This window comes from Bolinopsis microptera, chromosome 13, assembly GCF_026151205.1.
Source record: "Bolinopsis microptera isolate Bmic1 chromosome 13, MBARI_Bmic_1.0, whole genome shotgun sequence".
Lineage (NCBI taxonomy): Eukaryota > Metazoa > Ctenophora > Tentaculata > Lobata > Bolinopsidae > Bolinopsis > Bolinopsis microptera.
Genome location: NC_087084.1, coordinates 2,677,256 through 2,693,219, shown reverse-complemented (window position 1 = coordinate 2,693,219; position 15,964 = coordinate 2,677,256). Strand labels below are relative to the sequence as shown.

The 15,964-nt window shown below is 38.5% G+C and overlaps 1 protein-coding gene across 5 annotated transcripts in view; it reads left to right on the top strand.

Moving 5' to 3' along the window:
* LOC134825338 (sodium/hydrogen exchanger 6-like) overlaps positions 1-15,964 on the top strand; it is a 168,436-nt gene that overhangs the window by 83,650 nt on the left and 68,822 nt on the right. For all 5 annotated transcript variants that reach the window (XM_063837517.1, XM_063837519.1, XM_063837516.1 and 2 more), the window contains 4 exons: positions 11,040-11,171; positions 13,325-13,428; positions 14,423-14,500; positions 15,454-15,530. In XM_063837517.1, coding sequence (XP_063693587.1) covers positions 11,040-11,171; positions 13,325-13,428; positions 14,423-14,500; positions 15,454-15,530 — 391 coding nt within the window. The remainder of the gene's footprint in view (positions 1-11,039; positions 11,172-13,324; positions 13,429-14,422; positions 14,501-15,453; positions 15,531-15,964) is intronic.

Here is a 15,964-nt window from a genome sequence, read left to right as displayed (position 1 = left end):
GTAAAGAACCCAGCTAGTCTGAGAAAATGCTCGTCTAGTTGAACTCCATCTGCAAGTGACTAGCTAATTAGCTGTAACAGTTATTTAATACGATGTAAAAGACAAACGAGAGAAATGTAATGTACAGAGAACTCAAGTTGATGACATAACACTGCAAAACTACTGATTTGAGAAATACTCACTACTTATATGGGCTCACAGCAGTGCAGTGTACACACACACACAACCTATATGCATGAGTAATATATTTCAACTTTAATGTAAGGGACCCTAGTGTCTGTGAGTATAATAGATTTGGATTCTGGTGAGAAGGCGAGGCATAATTTTTTATCATTAAAATTGGTCCGTGATCGCACTCGTGATCAATCCACAGCTCATCTAATAAATCATATATGGTATTATTACAGTCACCCGGCCCGGGCACTACAATTTTCAAACTAAATGATGCACAGTTCTTTGAATATCAATCAAATAATATGTTAAAATAACGAGTATGATAATTATGATAATTATGATAAGTATTTATCAAACCGACAGCACACAGCAAGAGAGAACTGCTGATAAAATAGGGTCTGTGTGTGGTGTACGTCACATATAGCGTGGTTATCACCAGCTCTTGACTTTAGTTATTGCGAATAATCAATTTTTAAACACATTATAAATACATTATAATGTAGTTAATATTTCTGTATAACATTAAAGAGGCCGTGTTATCTAGAGGTAGTTATTAATGGAATGTAACGTGATACTTTGTGGGGCATCACGTGACTTGTTCTTACTAAGTAACAACAAGTAACAACAAGTAACAACAAGTAACAACAAGTAACAACAAGTAACAACAAGTAACAACAAGTAACAACAAGTAACAACAAGTAACAACAAGTAACAACAAGTAACAACAAGTAACAACAAGTAACAACAAGTAACACACAACAATACAACATGGTGTAGTTGGAGCGATAGTAATGTGGTTCAACTTGTTTACAAACATTTATAGATTAACTTATCTACTGCTATCAGCGGCAAATAGGTACAATGTCGACTGGATATTAACCGGCTATTAACCGGCTATTAACCGGCTATTAACCGGCTATTAACCGGCTATTAACCGGCTATTAACCGGCTATTAACCGGCTATTAACCGGCTATTAACCGGCTATTAACCGGCTATTAATCGGCTATTAACCGGCTATTAACCGGCTATTAACCGGCTATTAACCGGCTATTAACCGGCTATTAACCGGCTATTAACCGGCTATTAACCGGCTATTAACCGGCTATTAACCGGCTATTAACCGGCTATTAATCGGCTATTAACCGGCTATTAACCGGCTATTAACCGGCTATTAACCGGCTATTAACCGGCTATTAACCGGCTATTAACCGGCTATTAACCGGCTATTAACCGGCTATTAACCGGCTATTAACCGGCTATTAACCGGCTATTAACCGGCTATTAACCGGCTATTAACCGGCTATTAACCGGCTATTAACCGGCTATTAACCGGCTATTAACCGGCTATTAACCGGCTATTAACCGGCTATTAACCGGCTATTAACCGGCTATTAATCGGCTATTAACCGGCTATTAACCGGCTATTAACCGGCTATTAACCGGCTATTAACCGGCTATTAACCGGCTATTAACCGGCTATTAACCGGCTATTAACCGGCTATTAACCGGCTATTAACTGGCTATTAACCGGCTATTAACCGGCTATTAACCGGCTATTAACTGGTCATCAGCCGGTTATTAGCCGGTCGGCATTGTGCCTATTTGCCTTATCAGCTATACGGCTATAATATATGTAAACTGTAAAGTAAGACCTGGAAAATTTTTTCACTAACCAACAGTCGCTAAAACGAGTAATATTTAATGATACAACTTATTGGCAAAAAATAATTAGGAAGATGCTTCCTACGTGCAGTAGCAAGGTAAACTAACATTTTAACAAGGTAAAACTAACACCTGAGCTATGGAATATTTTTCCCTTTGAACAATGAAACTAGATAATTTTTTGCATATAATACTGAAGTCAAACTATCTTAGGGCTAATAAAGTAATAATTTTGGTCACAAATTTCGCAAATTTTTAGTCTACAACGATTTTAGTCACATTTTTAGACTTTTCGAGACCATTTTCCATTCCATTTGTTTGATTTTTCCATTATTCAGCTAGTTTCTTTTCTCGATTTCGCATAATAAAGTCATACTTTATAGTTAAACGTTTATAGTTAGGCATGTTGATTAAAATCTAATCAACATGCCTAACTATAAACCTTATTCTGGATCAGAGCGGAAAATTGTATCACAACAGAAAGGAAGGGTAGAATAACTTTACAGTTACTCTGTATCACTAAGTTATTCAGTACGCTGTTCGGTTTCTTTTTCACCCTTTTTCGACTTTACCAAATACCATTTCTGTCGGTACGACGTAGTTTATGTCGATATGATCCTTCAGCCGTTTCAACAGAACATGTTGGTACGGATGATGATTAATAACTCTACACTCGACTGAAGATATATTGTAGAGTGATTTAGCACTCTCGCTTTGGTACAGTTTTGTGCTTCGCAGTTTCACAACGGTCTTTCCTCCCAACAAAGTAGTTCAGCAGTAGGAACAATGTAAGCTCAATAATATTCATGTAATATATTATGCTCTACTGAAATTTTGGTCTCCTTTAAAATTAGTCGCCGAAAAATATAGTCTCATGAAATTTGGTTTACAACAATTTTATTCAAAAGTATGACTAAATTTATGGTAGAATGAATTTACAGGCTTTCGTTAAACATGTTGCAAGGCGTCATCTTCAGTGACCTTAGCTTCAACAATTAATATATAATAGATTTGTAGTGTTGTAATTAGTTTAAAACTCACACCTTAACAAAATATTTATTTATCATTTAATTGTAAAAGCACGAAGATCTTATAGTCTTCTGTAAGGACTGCAATCACCTTATGATTGCAGGTTGCATGTCTAGGTTTTTTCTGTTATGTCGAGGGGAAAAGGTGACTCCACGATTGCATCTGGTACAATACAATAACAAAATAAAACTACCACATTACAATCCTGGACGTGCTCAAACCAAAGGAGATGGGCAATGTACAAGATGACTGAATCGTCTGTCGAAGATAATTGAATTAGAGTCGTATTTCTAAGAGCAATTAGTACGAACAAGGGATAATGATTTTCGAGTACCTTAATACTTGAACTCCTTATATGGGTATAAGCCAGTACATAACGTAGCTAAAACATCATTTGGGTATGTAGTATTAGTTTTACATCGATGCCGCCTAACATAAATTTGTATACAATTATTAAATGATTAATGTTCAATTTGTCACCAATAGAGTACATTCCCGATAAGGAAGTAGATAATGTAGATAAGGAAGATGCTAGGTTTCCTGAAAGCTTTCCAAACCAAGATTTGTTTGTGTCATTGTTACCCTACTGAGTACTGTACTACTTTGTAACTGCAGCAGTTAAGTGAGGATTGGAGTACATCTGAAATACAGTACGATTTGAAAATTACACGCAAACGAAAAGCACTAACACAAATATTAAGTCAACAAAATAAACTGTCGATAAATAGAAACTGATATAAACTTAATAAGGAATCCATTTTCCCCATTCCCCAATTAACTGCTGAGAAATTGAGAAATGCTATCGAAAGAAGACAAAGTAGATGGCTGTATTTACTAAACCCTGTGCAACATAACGTAATGACTAGGAGAGTTAATATTACAGCCATTATCCCATATAAAATCCGGATTGGAGTATTGTTTATGAGTCGCATGGTTGCAATGTATTCTTGTGTAAATTTGTATTGATCCCGTTTGATGCGACAAGGAAAAATATATAAAAAATAATTTGAGATCATGAATACGATGTTGTAACATTGAAACGTTGAGAAATTCCTTTCCTGATAAGAGCATTTTTCCTTGTCGCATCAAACGGGATCAATACAAATTTACACAAGAATACATTATCCCATACTCAGCAGTCAGATTTACATTAATTAATAAAGTCAGGTAACTTACATTTAATAGCTTGTGTTTAAGGAGTAATAATATGAATATTATAATAATATTATGTGGGTTATGAATTATGATTAAAGTAAGGGAACAAATAATTTTTGGCCCCAAAGGTTTTGCTCTATTACGGGTAAACCTAGGATGCTGCAGATTCAACTCTGTACATTCAGACCGTCTGTGCGTGGTGAAGAGCCACATCCTGCTCGAGGTGGGGCTGCATGCAACTTCAGTGATGGAGTTGTAACTGAACACAGCGGATCTAGGGGTGCACCCCCGAAAAAAAGCCGGGCATCCTCAGAACAAGCTCGTGATGATGGTGATTTGGGTTAATGAAGATGTAACAGATTCCGGAACTATGGGAGCACCATCTGTCATCTTTCCGTTTTATTTACTGTATGTGGGAACATCTACTGATGAAGTAGCTATCAAGAGAGCCATTCCAGTGGCGCAGGTGGCTCACGTGTCACATAGCCAACAGAAAAGAAACATGATGAATAGTTCTTACAGCACTAGGGTATCAGCCCCTACTTTTGTTTCTGGACGTGAAGGTGGTAATGATTTCACCAACTTAAATCCGAATGGAAGGTTGGTGAATGATGAGCCTAATCAACCTGAAACACCCAACATAAACGAAAACAACAAAAAAAGTTTATTTTCATGTACCGACATTACCTGGGTAGGCACTCTTAACACTAGAACGATAAGAACTGCTCAGAGGAAACTGGAGATGGTACATCTTTTCGAGAAGAGTGGAGCAGAGATTGTAGGTATCCAAGAGCACAGGATAGTCCATGAAGAGCCTGTCAAAGTAGAGAGAGTTGGCAAGAGCAGCTATCTAATTACTTCATCAGCTACTAGGAATCGAGCCCAGGCAGCAGTGGGCGGAGTGGGATTCATCCTAACTAGCAAGGCATTTGACGCAACTACGGAGATAACACCAGTAACGGAGAGAATCCCTAAGATATCTCTAAATGGTAATCCTAAACCAACCTTCGTCTGTGTCTACGGACCTACGGAGGCAGATAGTGTAGAAGCAGCAGAGAAGTTTCATAATGATCTAAGGTGTGCAGTCTCACAGATCCCTGCTCACAACTTCTTGGAGGTGATTGGGGATTTTAACGCTCATCTATCAAAGAGGGACGAGAATGACTTTGGTTGGTATTTCCATGAGAGAACCAACAGAAATGGGGAGCTGCTTCGGGATACTGCCCTGGAAAGTAATCTGGAGATTACAAACACCAGGTTCAGAAAGAAGCGGGGTAAGATGTGGACTCACCTATCGGATGGAACCCTGAATAAGTCTCAGTTAGACTTTATTCTAGTGAGGAAGAAGTGGAGGAACAGTGTCAAAAATACTGAAGTCTACAGCTTCTTTAGTACACTGGGTACTGATCATAGACTTGTTTTGTCTAAGATCAAGCTATCTCTTCGACGAGCAAAAAAGCAACCCAAGAAAACCTGGTATAATTGGGGAGCACTTAAATCGGATGAAGACCTACAGAAGAGATATGCAGTAGAAGTCAAGAATCGGTACTCTGCTTTATGCGAGCAAACCGATGAAAGTGAGGTTACGGAACTGTATGGGCATTTTGTTGATGCGATTGCTGATACCAACAAAGCCATACTGCCTAAGCTAAGAGAGAAAAGAAGAGACGTGACGATTTCGCGGGTGATCAGCGAGTTCAAAGCGTGTGTACAGCCTTGCAGCAAGCAGAGACTGTCTATCACCGGGATCCTAGTGAAGACAGTCGACTGTCTGTTAAGCTATTAAAAACTGAACTGGATCAGGTGTACCAGGACATCTTTGAAGAAGATCTAGTTGCCAAGGTTAGAAGGGTCGAAATGGCTGCAGACAGATGCAAAAACAAAGAAAGTTGGAATGTCATAAATGAGATAACTGGCAGGAAGGCCAAGGGGGCAACTCAAATAAGGGGCAACGGAGCCGAAGAAAGGAAGAAAAATTGGCTTGGGCATTTCACGAATCTGTTAGGGAGTATACCGGATGTGGAAAACGAGCATCCTAGGATCGAGACTCAATTTGAAGGACTCAACATCAGTACAGAACCTTTTACTGTGGATGAGCTTAAAGCTGCTAAACACAGGATAAAAGAAGGTAAAGCACCAGGTGATGACGACATACCACCTGAAGTCCTCAAAAGATGCGACCTGGATGAAATCGTGCTGTCCTTCTGCAACAAAGCCCTGACAGATGGTATTGCGCCAGATCAGTGGAGGATAAGTAACATCATCCCGGTTCCCAAAAAGGGAGACTTGACCAACCCTGGAAACTGGAGGGGGATATCTTTGACTTCTCTCGTAGCTAAGACTCTCAATAGAATGGTGCTTAATAGGATCCAGCCGGCTATAGAGGGGGTACTTAGGGACACTCAGAATGGTTTTCGGGAAGGACGGTCCACTACTAGTCACATCTTGGCACTCAGAAGGATTCTAGAGGGGGCTAGACAGAGAAATCTACCGGTAGCTATGGTGTTTGTTGATTTTAAGAAGGCCTTTGATTCACTTCACCGGGGAATTTTGATGCAAATACTAAAGGCCTATGGAATACCGGACAGTATTGTAGATATCATTAATCTTCTCTATGTCAACACGAAGGGCAAAGTTATAACACCAGATGGGGATACCGAGCTATTTGATATCCTGGCAGGAGTTCTTCAAGGGGATACATTAGCACCATACTATGAGACAAGCCTTAAGCAAGCATCCTGAAATAGGATTTACCATTAAGCCTTATCGGAGTAGGAGAGTCAAGGCGGAGAAGATAACAGACACTGGTTTTGCAGATGACATTGCTCTGATAGCAGATACTGTAAAGGAGGCAGAGATGCTGATGCTAGAGGTAGAAAGAGTTGCTGCTACAGTGGGACTTAAAATGAATGAAGGGAAAACCAAATTCATTACTCAGAACATCGAGAACCCTGATACCATCAAGTCCCTGGGTAACAACACAATAGAGCACGTGGAAGACTTTACCTATCTTGGTTCTAGAATCAGAGACAGTGAGAGTGATATCAGGGTTAGGAAAGGAAGAGCATGGGGAGCATGCCACACTCTCAAAAAACTTTGGAAATCTAACCTTAGAAAGTCTATCAAGACCAGAGTGTTCACAGCACTAGTCGAGTCGGTGCTTCTATACGGTTCTGAGACTTGGACTATGACGAAAAGGCTGGAGAAGATGGTTGATGGTTGCTATACACGAATGTTAAGAATGGCCCTTAACATCAATCAATATCGAGACCATGTCAGCAACCACAGTCTGTACGGTGATCTTCCTAAAGTCAGCTCCAAGATAACCCAACGAAGGCTCAGACTTGCAGGTCATGCTCACCGACATCCGGAGCTGACACTGAACAAACTGATCCTCTGGAAGCCGAGTCATGGGCATACTAACAGGGGGCGACCTTACCTAACACTACTAGATAACCTAAAAGCAGATACTGGGCTGAAATCAGTAGATGAGATAGCTAGACTGATGGAGGACAGAAAGCTGTGGAGAACTGTTGTCAATGGATCTCGGGAATACTACCCGCCTTAAGTCAGTCAGTAAGTCAACAAATAATTTATACAGTAAAGGAAAAACAAAAAGACGATGATAGTACACCTATTTCAAAAGCTTTGTTATTTATTTAAAAAGAATCTGCAGCAAACTTGCTCATAGTTTCCGTTAAAAACTATCTGGACACCTCCCACAAGCATGTTATAAAGTATAAAGTGCACAAACCAGATAAAAAAAATTGAAGTTACTAATATGGATAAAGTTCTCACTATCAAGGATCATCGGCTTCATACAAGCAACAAAACGATTCACCAAATATCATTTGTCCTTGTCTCTTTCAACCGGATATTATCCGTATCAGTAAAAGAGTACAAGCTCGAATATGTAATATAATATAATATACAATCATACAATGTTATCAACTCTGTAAGATACCAACACAACATATTATCAACCCTTAAAGATACCAACATACCATATTATCAACCCTTAAAGATACCAACATACCATATTATCAACCCTTAAAGATACCAACATACCATATTATCAACCCTTAAAGATACCAACATACCATATTATCAACCCTAAAAGATACCAACATACCATATTATCAACCCTAAAAGATACCAACATAACAAATTATAACAGGCTGCCCCCGATGTTAGTCAGATCCACACTGTGCTTACAGATCATGTTATAATTATCAACGTGCTGTACTAGGCTAACATTTCATATACCACCGTACAAGATGTGACCTTGTGGTACTTGCTTGTTATGTTATAAGTTGTTTTACTCTAGATTGCTTGATCCACCAGCCAACTGTCTGGTACTACTAAGCTGGCCACAACTCATACCGGACAATTGGAGGACTTGTGTCTACTGTCTACTGGGGAAAGGGAGCAGGGACAGCTGCATTTTTGCTAATAACTTGTTAAAGCCTTATAAGACATAATGAGCCCTAATTATTAGATAAATCTGGTTTATAATCGTTGAGACAGCAAATAACAGTTCTCGTAATCACCTGATAACCGTTTTTCTGATTCTTTGTTCTGGTGGTAGTTTTCATTTTGAGGTTAGAGTTTCCAAAGTCTATCAACTATAGAGTCACCCCAAACTTTGAAAGACTAAAGAAAGTATCTAAAGAGTGTCTAAAGAGTGTCAAAGGAGAGCTCTGTAAGAGTAGATAACCAGGGAACCATCAGTAGCTAACCTCCACCTGAAGATGGGTTCGTCTCCAGAGGGTTTGTCTCCAGACCTACTCTCCTCCTCCTACTCCACAGTACCCGACTACGCGGAGGTACTCATTGGTTACACCAACCTGGCAGACTCTGAAACAGATGTAGTGGGTATTGCTTCACGTCAGCTAGCCGTGCTCCTGCTCATAGTTGTGGGGTTGCTGTTCGTGTCTACTGTTACACTGTATGTGGTTAAGAGATGTCATGTTAGGTTCATCACACTTCCTGCTATCTCGTTGGTTTATGGTGGGTAACTGGGCGGTTGTGTTATAAGCCAAACGTGTAGTGAATTTATAGTAATCGTGCGATAACTTTGTGATAACTTTATGAAAACTTTATGATAACTTTATGATAATTTTATGATAACTTTATGATAGCGTTATGATAACTTTATGATAACATTATGACAACTTGATGACAACTTTTAAAGACAAATTAATGATACTTTTCTCAATATGGGAGTGTTATAAAGTTGTTGTACTCTATAAGTGTATATTCACCTACAAGCATAACTGCTTGGCGTGATGAAGTACATCTTTGATTGGTCGAAGGTCTTTCAACAACACAGCATCATCATTTTCATAGTAGTCCCCGGCTTATGACGGGTTCATAGCGGTATTAAACATGTTTTTCTGGGCCCAAACATTCTACGCTCCTACTATGCTATTACTGGTCTCTTGACTAACTCCCAATCATCTGTCCATATGGTAGTGTTTCTGGACAAATAGATGGTATACGATGCCCTCAGGCTGATCTCAGCGATCTTCAGGCAGGCCTTCTTCTTCTCTTTGTTCTTTACGTTCAGGTGGTTCATAAATGTTGGGAGGCTATAGTTGTAAATGCCTCGAGCTCCCACTTCTACTGTCTGGAGCTTGCAAGCCCATCCGTTGGCTTCTATCTCTTCTGTCAGCTGCTGATATCTCTTCATCTTTCGCTTCTCTTGATCAGCAAAGTTCTGCTCATTTCCACAAGTCAGCTCCATTATATAAACCTTCTTTGCTTTATCTGAATAGATCACTACATCAGGTCTTAGTGGTGTAGCTGCAATGTGCTGCGGGAAGTTCCTCTGTCTCTCATCCTCATCAAATATTATCTTCCAGTCGTTGGCATCTGAAAAGAAATATCTTTGGGTCTTATGATGAGTTGGGTCAGCTAAGGTAACCTTCTCGCGCTTATTGCCTGCCTTGTGAAAGACCGACGGTGCCCTCTTCGATTCCTTGGCGATGTCGGAATTAAACTCGTCAATCTGTGATGAAACAGTTTTCATGATTTCACGTAGGACCTGATCATGGCGCCAGTTGAAACGTCCCTGTCTTAGTGCAACCTTGCAGAACGTGAGGATATGATTAAGTGTCCCTTGTTTGCTGCAGAGTTTACAGTTTCCTGAAACGGCTTTATTCCAAAGCTTTAGGTTGCTAGGTGTTGACGCAGTGTCATGGATAGCATTGACATGAAAGTTTAACAGTTCCGGACTAAGTTGATAGATCAGGTTATTCCACGTGGTGTCGAATGTCATTGTATTTTCCCATGTGAGAAAGAGGTTTTGCCGCTTTTTGTCAAAAAGTGAACAAATAAGTGTCTCTTCATCAAAGGTCCTCACCATGTTGGTTAGCAGTTTCCTCTCTGATGTGTCCTCATATCTTGTCCCATAACCGAGGCCAGTTGTACCAACTGCAGGTTTTCCAACTAACTCTTGGAAGTAAAGTTGGCGCTGACGGTCTTTCAGCTCTTTGGGATAAGACCACATCTTCTGTGTGTCTGCAATAGCCTTATGGTTAGAGTACACTTTTTTTATGTAGGGGTCACTAGAGTTACAAAGTTGGTGTCCCTTAATAAGTTGGATGACTTTGTACTCAGTGCAGATGTTTTTCAGCTGCAATCCTTTCTGGTCTCTACTCCTGTAGAGGACGGTGGTGGTGCAAGGATGCGCAATCCCTAGCCACTTCTTAAGGTATCTGTTACACAGTGCCTCAAGCTCTCTCACAAATGTGATGGGTAGGTTATAAACAGTAAACCCCCATGACATCTTACTAATGATGAGGTGTTTATACACCCACGCCTTCATTGGACCGGTGATTTCATCATTAGATGTAGTTTCTAAAAGGTCCTCTAACTTCTTCTTAATCATGGACCGAATTTCCTTCACCTCAAGATCTACATACATGTACATTCCTAGGAACTTCATTGGTGCTTGGGTAATGGAAGGCTGATAATAATAATATTAATAAAACGATATTATGATACAATTTATCAGGTGTTGTCGCGGGACTGATAATAAAGTTGGTGGGAGTGTCTATCAGCGAGGTAAGAAGTCCCAGGATCGGAACATGTGACAAAGTTACCTACAACTTCTCAGAGGAGACCTTACCCTACTACATCACAACAGGTAACTACACATTACACATAACGCTACTGAAGGACTAAAATATTATTTATTAAAAAAAAGTACTAAAATGTTAATATTAGGATTAAGGATGCAGTGAAACTATCGGACTACGATGAATGGGGACTTGCCACCCATGGTAACATTAAAATATATCGACCCTTACATCGTTTCCTCCTGGGGGGCCCTCTTAGGACTTACTGACTTAGGAGGGGGACAATTAAAAAAAATTAACTACCGTACTAGCAAAACTGGGATTTTACTGGCGTATCCTCTAAAATCATCTAATTTGTTCAATTTTAGGGAGGGGCGTCAAAAGGGGAGGGGCGCGCCAACAGGGGGGTGCTTTTTCAGCGGGAGGAGGGGGGGGGGGGCGCCAACAGGCAACGTTGTGCCACTGGCACGTGCACGTTAGCACACGCGCATCGATGGAACTGTATAAATTTATAATGTGCACGTGAATATTGACGTTGTATCATTGTACAATGTTCATAGTACATAGTACATAGTACATAGTACATAGTACATAGTACATAGTACATAGTACATAGTACATAGTACATAGTACACTACAACTGTGTATAGACTTTATCACTTCAGAGGAGCTGCTTATTGATACAAAGAAATTATTTTAAATCAACTGACAAGATTTTCATCTTTATCCTCATAATATGGGTATAACGAAGATCTTCTCTGGTTTATGGTATCATAATTGCATAACCAATGTCCTTTCTAGATGTAATATTATTTATACAGACATTTTTATTTTGTATTAATTGAATATTTTACACAACAAGTCCAAATTTCTCCAAATTTCCTTATCTTGAAAGATAGGAATGTTGCCTAACGGTCTCGAGTTTCAACAGAGTAACATGACGCTCTACATTCTTCTTCTTCTCAATTCTATTGTACTTACAGCATAATGCATATATCTATATTATATTGGCCATGGGCGTGTGTGTGTACTGTGTGGGTAATGTGTGTTCCATTGTTTTAAATACCTTTTTGTGTACATGTTGACAATGCGTGCCACACTACACAGTGTGTAGTTAATTTTCATAACTTTTAACAATAAAATTAATGTACAAATTTGTTAAAAAAATATGGGTGTGGCACATAGGGCGTGGTCACAGGAATTTTAAACCATGTTCAAACGAAATGCTTGGGTCACATTTATATTCGAGTAGAAAGTCTCAAAGCTCTAAATCAATCCAATCATTTAAAAATCTGCGATTTTCGTGTTTTTATGTGTATAAGAAATAGGGGCGTGCTCCACGGCCAGGGCGTGGTCACAGAGTTTTGAAAATATGTTTAAACGAAATGCCATCATCACATTTATATTAGAGTAGAAAGTCTCAAAGCACAGAAATGACGCTTTCATGTTAAAAAATGCGATTTTCCCTATTTTACCTGTATAAGAAACGCTATAAAAATGGGCGTGGCATGTGCGGACCATATCCGGAACACTAGAGTCAAAAAATTTTGTTTGGTCGTTCCTGACCCTATAGAGCAACTAATAAGATATGATTTCTAATTATTTGAACAACTTTTGGTAAAATGAACCACTCTAGTGTGTAGTGTGGCACGCATTGTCAACATGTACACAAAAAGGTATTTAAAACAATGGAACACACATTACCCACACAGTACACACACACGCCCATGGCCAATATAATATAGATATATGCATTATGCTGTAAGTACAATAGAATTGAGAAGAAGAAGAATGTAGAGCGTCATGTTACTCTGTTGAAACTCGAGACCGTTAGGCAACATTCCTATCTTTCAAGATAAGGAAATTTGGAGAAATTTGGACTTGTTGTGTAAAATATTCAATTAATACAAAATAAAAATGTGTGTACTGAGTACACACATACATATTATAGTGCTGCTTTGTTGTGTACTGGAAACACTGGAGTGGATCCGGGAGTCTAGGTTGCAAGTCTCTAGAGCGGCGCTCTAGATCACAACCTAACTTTATTAAGTGTTGTAGAATGTAGATGTGTTGAACGTTGGACTCGTTATTAAGAACAATAAAGTAGTTCATCCATGTCCTTTCATCCAGCTAAACATTTAAGAGTATACAATTACAACTTACAGGCATATCTGGCCCAGTGTTGTAATAAAGCAATCAAACTCACTCCTTACCTTTTCAGAGTTTACGAACGGTTCGTCAAAATTAAAGAGATTGTACGCTTACTCGGACACTCTGATGAACAATGAAACAGCACTGGTTGTGATCAACAAGTTATCAGAAGCGGTAAGCAGAGTGTGTTTACCTTATCGGACGTTATTTGAACGCTATAGAGCCTCCAGCGTCCAATTAATATCCGTTCAAATAAGGTCTGATAAGAAAGTGTGTAGCGTACTACAGACTTAATCTAACTTTTAAAGTGGTGATAGCTAAGTGTTATGGCTTATAGTTAAACAGTAGACCTTATACCAACTGATAAACAGCTCTCGTAATTAACCATCTCGACTTACTCGACTTAGGGCGGCTTCAACGTCCGAACAGAGATAGTTTTCTTCCAAATCTGTCGAGCATGAGTTTGTTAATCTCCATGCTGTCGTCAAGCCCCGTGTCCTTCCGAAGAATGTCAATATATATGTGAGATGCGGTCTTCCCCTTCGATTAATTAACCATCTCTAACTATCTGATTAACAGTTAATTGCATTGTATATTAGATGCCATCGTGGAATAAGTGGTCTCCTGTACCTTTTCCGCCTTACCATGGTGAAAATCGGACCTAATGATAGGACATCTTAATTGGTGAGGTAATGGCGATATCCTCGAACAAACGAGCTTACTAAATTATAATATGAGCCCTCGCAGTACCCAAAATTTGGCCGCTGTTCATTGTTAATGGTATAATTACTGTACTGCTTAAGTACTGCAGTCGACATTGTCATGTACCATCTTATGATTAGATGAAGGAGAGTGATTTGAAATCTATAGCTTAGTAGTTTATTATTTACATTCTACATTTGCATACTCACTTCTCAGTAGAGATATTTACTTAGATACTTAAACATTATAGTAGTAATGTTATGTTCTTATCTAATGACTAGTGACTGCACATACGTCATACATACCTCAAAAAACTTGTTACTGCATGAATTATGAATTATCTTGTACGGTTTTTAAAAAGTAAATCGTGGCCGGACTTTTGGATCACCTCAAAATACGATTGAATTTATTTGAAGAAATAAGACGATAATAATATCCTAGTAAACACTAAAACACTATTTTTCAGTTACAATTTGATCCGGAGATCTTCTTCTATATCTTGCTGCCACCTATCATCTTCTTTGCGGGATATGATCTCAAAAAGGTTCGTATTGTCTTTTTTGTATTTTATTTCTAAAATATGCAACCTACCAAAACCAATGGTGCCCTCTACTCCCCGGGCTGTTTCCTTGTCTCCAATGGTGTAAAAGAAGGTCAGGATTTCTTCACACCAAGCTCTAACATCGGTTTGTATTGTCTTAAAACAGTTACTATCGAACTTCTTTACCATATTTTATAAATTTGTCCCGAGTTTTTAGCTCTAAAAAGGTCTGAACTTTTGAACTGTTAATAATTTATGCTTTAAAGTATTTTACGCCTTTCAATTTTATAGTTTTTACTTGACGAATTTGTGATAAACGAATCAAATGGCAAGATTATTATATATGGAATAACTGCACTGTACCTACAAAATTTTACCTGAGCAATATTTTTATTAGTATCTACTATCTAGGTATCGTTGCATATTCATCATTTTTGTTGGTTCCGTGGAATTTTATTTTCGCGAAATGTTGCAACCTTTGAACCAAGTTACCAAATAAAGCCTAATCGTCAGGAAGTGGGGTTAGGAAGGACGACGTTTTAAATTTTTGAAACACAAATACTGTAGAAAAAAATCTCGATAATTTGTACTTTGTAATTTCATAACATGGAGAACATGCAAGATAAGAGTTTTAATATTTATTTTGTCATTGAAAGTGTTACAATATAAACCAAAACTATAAGATCTCAACTTAAGATTTCGGTTCAAGTTCCGGTTAAGTTTACCATACAGTAAAATTACATTATAGAGCATGACGTGGTGAGATGCACAGTGAGGTTAAACTCGTTAACAGCCATTGCACACCGGTATGGCTGTTAGCAGCCTGAGAACCTAAATCAGCGTGGATTTTAAGTAAATACTGTGTATCATCGCTGAGATAGGTTCTCAGGCCGTTGTAAAGCACAATTTGTTTACTTACATATTTTACATATTTTACATATTTTACATATTTTCAGAAACATTTCTTCCGGAATATTGGATCTATCTTGATGTTTGCATTTGTTGGAACGACAATCTCTGCGTTTGCTGTTGCGTAAGTATTTTGACTTTAAAGCGTTCAGTGTAATCATGTTCGGTTACATAACATACTAAATTTAGTTAATACATTTTGCTAAAAATGTATGTAATACCTCTATAATATTAGTATAATATATGCAAGAGCACGTTTCTGAAATGTACCAGTTCTTTAAAGGGTTCGTGTTTAGGTTACAATAATCTTACCCCATACCTACGTGAACTACACTTGAATAATGAATAATTATTACAACTGAAACAGTCATAATATAAGCTCGGGTCAACATCATGAATTATACATTAATTATTGATGTTACATGGTTAGTGGTTACATGTGTTACGTGGACAAACTCAAAGCTTCGGTAAATTACTCTTTACCAAGTTGGATGTAGCAGATTATAGCAGCTTTACCTCTCATATCTGAGATTGGAACATGAGCCTAACAAAGAAAAC